Below are 4,385 nucleotides of genomic sequence, written 5' to 3'. Positions count from 1 at the left end.
AGAGAGAGAGAGAGAGAGAGAGAGAGAGAGAGAGAGAGAGAGAGAGAAAGAAAGATAGAATGGAAGGAAGCACGAACGAAACAAAGAAACAAAGAAGGAAAGAAGAAGAAGAAGAAGAAGAAGAAGAAGAAGAAGAAGAAGAAGAAGAAGAAGAAGAAGAAGAAGAAGAAGAAGAAGAAGAAAAAGAAGAAGAAGAAACCAACTTAGTGCTGGAGTGGTTGCTTTATCGACCCCAAAAGAATCGTATTTAATTTTCCTTGCTCCTCAAGGCTTTTTGATGAAAGGCGTTCGAAACGAACTGGGACTTCTTTATACACAGTGCATTATCTAATATATGTATAATTTCTTTTAAATATCGCATAGTGTTATCTAATGGCTTTTGGGCTGGCATCGAGCGATCGTACACAGATGTTTTCGTTAGTTAGTCATTTTTAGATGTTTCATCTTAATATTTTTCTCTACTTGTCTTTAGCAAAATTTGCAAGACTTATCCAAACCTAGTGAGTGTAGGACGGCGCTATTCTTGTTTAGAACCAGGTCAACCTTGAGAAAAGCACTTATAATGATATGACGCTCAAGATGTCACCTTGCCGCCTTATTTCAGACATAATGTACTCAGGATTTCGTTATCCAGTGAGCTTATATTTAAAACCGTATAATGTGATTCAAAGTATAATTGGTTCAATATACTTCATCATTGAAATAGTACTTTACTTTGTTCCTTCTTGATTTATTATCATTTCTCTTCGTTTACGTTTATCTTGATAAAAGACATCTTTCCGAAACGTCGATGTCTCTATTTTTCTTTGAGATTAATAAATCGAATTTTGTACTTTTGTTCCTTGTTTTGATTTTGATTTTATTTAGTTTCTGCAGTGTGTTTGTTCGTGATTTTCCCTGGTTATGCTAATTCCAATTAAAGGATCACACAGAGGTTCCATTACAAGCTTGTTTATTCATACGCAGCGATTGTGCATGAGCTTATGGATTTCTGACAAAGACCCATGATTTACGTGAGCGTAATTCTTCAAATTGTGCAAGCAGGTGTCATGGAAATATAAAACCACACTGTGATGTGATAGGAAACAGAAACTGTGGTTAATAGTTTATAAATGTTTCCTCCGGTTCCATTGTAAATACCTTTTCAAGTCCTTTTATATTCCTCGTGGAAGTGAAGAAATGACGCCAACATATCTTTCTTTGATTTATTAGTTATGGACACAACAGTCTATAGTCCTGACGATCACAAGTGATGTAATGTCTTAGAAATCATTCATCATTTAATGTGATTAATGTATTTCAAATATTTATTCAATTCTCCAGCAATAGGTTTCTATCACAATCACAAAGCCACAAGTTATGGAAGTTGGAGAGTAAAGACGACGGAATCGACTTTAGTAAAATGATTTCAACAGGATTTGAACGCAGAATGTAAAATGACGTAATTACTGTAAGATATTTTGTTCACTGCTTTTAACCAAATGTGCAAATGCATTGCCTTTCGCTGTTGAATGAATTGAAATTAGAATTTAAAAACAAAACTATTTGATCATTAACATTTTGCATCTTGCAAACAAAAATGATTTCATATTTATATTCGTCTTTATTGCTCTAACAAAATTATTATTAATGAACTCGCGGAGTTGTTAGGGGCGTCGAGAAAAAAATGCTTTGTGGTATTTGTTCTTACACCTTTTATTCTGCGTTCAAATCCCGCCGCGGTCAACGTGGCTTTCTATTCTGTAGGGGACAATAAAAAATAAAGTAAAAATCAAGCACTGAGAGTGATGGTACTGACTAATCCCATCTCCTTAAGACTATTGTCCTTGCGCCTAAATAAGATGTTGAGTTGGTTTGGCCACATGGAGAGAATGAATGAGGAGCGGATGTTAAGGAGGGTGATGAAGGCAGAAGTGGTAGGCAGCAGAACCAGAGGCAGACCTCCGTTTGTGTGGATGGCTGGAGTGAGGAAAACCTTGGTGGTTAGTGGTGTTAGAGTGAGAGAGGCAAGAGAGTTTAGAAATGATAGGACAGCGTTTGTGGATGGACGAGTGAATTTGATGTCGCTCAAGGTGGGTACGGAACCAGCATAATGCAGTGGGAGTAAACCAGCATACGCTGTCGGACCCCGCTGCTGATATTGGAGTTTGCGTTCTCTGCCTTGACCCAAGTATAGGACGGGGCTCGCTTCTTTGAGCTGGGAAATGAATGGAATACTTGATGTGTGTTTTGTGGTTACCCACCTCCAAAAAAAAAAAAAAATGGGAAGTAAGCCTGGGTATATATGAATATGTATTATTTCACCGATTTCCAAATCAATTTTCACTCATTTTCAAAGGCTCAGATCACTACAACTCTGTTCATAATTTAAACACATTATTTGTTTCTATTTTATAAAGCTATTAAAATTTTAAAATAAAGCAACCAGATATTTTTCATGTTTTTCACCAGTCGTGCTAACCCATGAAGATCTGTTTTTTTAAGGAAGACATAAATTTTATATGCTCACTTCATTCAGAGAAGGTTAACTAATTATTGTAGAAAATTTTTTAAAAAAGCTTGAGATGTATGAAGTTCGATATCTCATGTCTTCAATATTTTTGTAGATTCTCATTGTCAACGTTACCACTTTACTCGAGAAGACGAATCTCAAATTAGCTTTGCTCTCGAAGTTTTCATAAGGCGCAGGAGTGGCTGTGTGGTAAGTAGCTTGCTTACCAACCACATGGTTCCGGGTTCAGTCCCACTGCGTGTCACTTTGGGCAAGTGTCTTCTACTATAGCCTCGGGCCGACCAAAGTCTTGTGAGTGGATTTGGTAGACGGAAATTGAAAGAAGACCGTCGTATATATGTACATGTATATATATATATATGTGTGTGTGTGTGTGTGTGTGTCTGTGTTTGTCCCCCCCCCCCAACATCGCTTGACAACCGATGCTGGTGTGTTTATGTCCCCGATAATTTAGCAGTTCAGCAAAAGAGACCGATAGAATAAGTACTAGGCTAACAAAGAATAAGTCCTGGGGTCGATTTGCTCGACTAAAGGCGGTGCTCCAGCATGGCCGCAGTCAAATGACTGAAACAAGTAAAAGAGTAAAAGAGATAAGTAGGGCATGGTCATGCAGTTAAGATGCTCACTTCACAGTCGCGTGATTCTGAGTTCAATTCCACTGCACGACAACTCGAGCAAACCTCAAATCAGCTCAAGCAGTCTGTGTGAAGTTTCGTAGATAGAAGCTATAAAATCTTGTTGGGAAGAGTGTACCTAGTCTCGAATGGTTGAAGGAATCAACACCTGGCCTTTATGAACTTATAATAGAACCCATTTTATTGTAAGCATTGGAGCCTGGGTTCACGGCTCAGGGTAATCCAGGTGTCAATCTGTTCTTCCTCTTCTTTAATCACTCATACAGGCTATACACAAAATTCATTGTTGTTGCTCTTTCTTTTCTGACGAAGCCCGCTGCCCACCCAGTATAAACCTAGAAACTCCAATGAAATCTTTTAATTGTCAGCATTTAAAGTATATCCGTCTCATCATGGAATTTTAGTTAGTAGTAGGTATTTGTTGCGTCAATGTAGTGAAAGCAATTTATACTGAAAAATCGAGGCGTGGACTTCTTAGGAACTTTGCTCCCGCTCAATTGAGCTAGGATACTTAAAATTACGAGCAGAAACAAAGAATGTAGGCTGGAGTGATCTGTGTATCAGTGCTCCTACTTATAAAACAATAAATCCTTGCTCGATTTACAAATGTACTTTTACAAGCACCACAGCTGCCAAGGAAGGAACAGTTAATAAATGTTTTCTTAATTAGATATGATTCCTGGAAGTGAATAGATATGAGTTATGCATTTTTACGGGAGATCGCTCTACGACCACTTTGGATAGACTATAAATATGGATTAAAATCAACTATGATAAGCTATTAACTGAATCAATAAGTAAATGAATGAATGAAGTGTTGGCCATTAGAAGATCGCATTGGTGGAGTCGGCGATGCTAGTTATGTTGAAGATTGAAGCCAGTTTTATTTGTCTTACGCTTTCAATGCTCTTTCCTAAGACATAAACATCTTTCACTCCTTTCCGCTATAAATGTAGAAGCCAGAAATTAATCAATGGAAACTAATATATGCCGACAGTACTATATCAAAAACTATTGACCAAGAATCTGCAATATTGTCGTTTAACCCCAAATTCTTGTATCTGACACAAGAATAGGCTATGTGGTAAGAAGTTTGCTTCAAAAGAACATGGTTTCGGGTTCATTCCCACTATATTGCAATTTGGGCAAGTGTCTTCTACTCGAGCCGATCAAAGCCTTGTGAGTGGATTTGGTAGACGGAAACTGGAAGAAGCCCGTCAAATATATATATATATATA

The 4,385-nt window shown here is 37.5% G+C and overlaps 1 protein-coding gene across 1 annotated transcript in view; it reads right to left on the bottom strand.

The window, feature by feature from the left end:
• Positions 1–3,971: 3,971 nt before the first annotated feature.
• The window catches only part of LOC106867387 (glutamate receptor ionotropic, NMDA 3A), a 287,389-nt gene continuing 286,975 nt past the window's right edge, over positions 3,972–4,385 (bottom strand). The window contains exon 8 of the mRNA XM_052969128.1: positions 3,972–4,091. Coding sequence (XP_052825088.1) covers positions 3,972–4,091 — 120 coding nt within the window. The remainder of the gene's footprint in view (positions 4,092–4,385) is intronic.

This window comes from Octopus bimaculoides, chromosome 7 (genome assembly GCF_001194135.2).
Source record: "Octopus bimaculoides isolate UCB-OBI-ISO-001 chromosome 7, ASM119413v2, whole genome shotgun sequence".
Classification (NCBI taxonomy): domain Eukaryota; kingdom Metazoa; phylum Mollusca; class Cephalopoda; order Octopoda; family Octopodidae; genus Octopus; species Octopus bimaculoides.
Note: the sequence above shows the minus strand (reverse complement) of the source record. Positions and strands in the feature narration are given on the sequence as shown.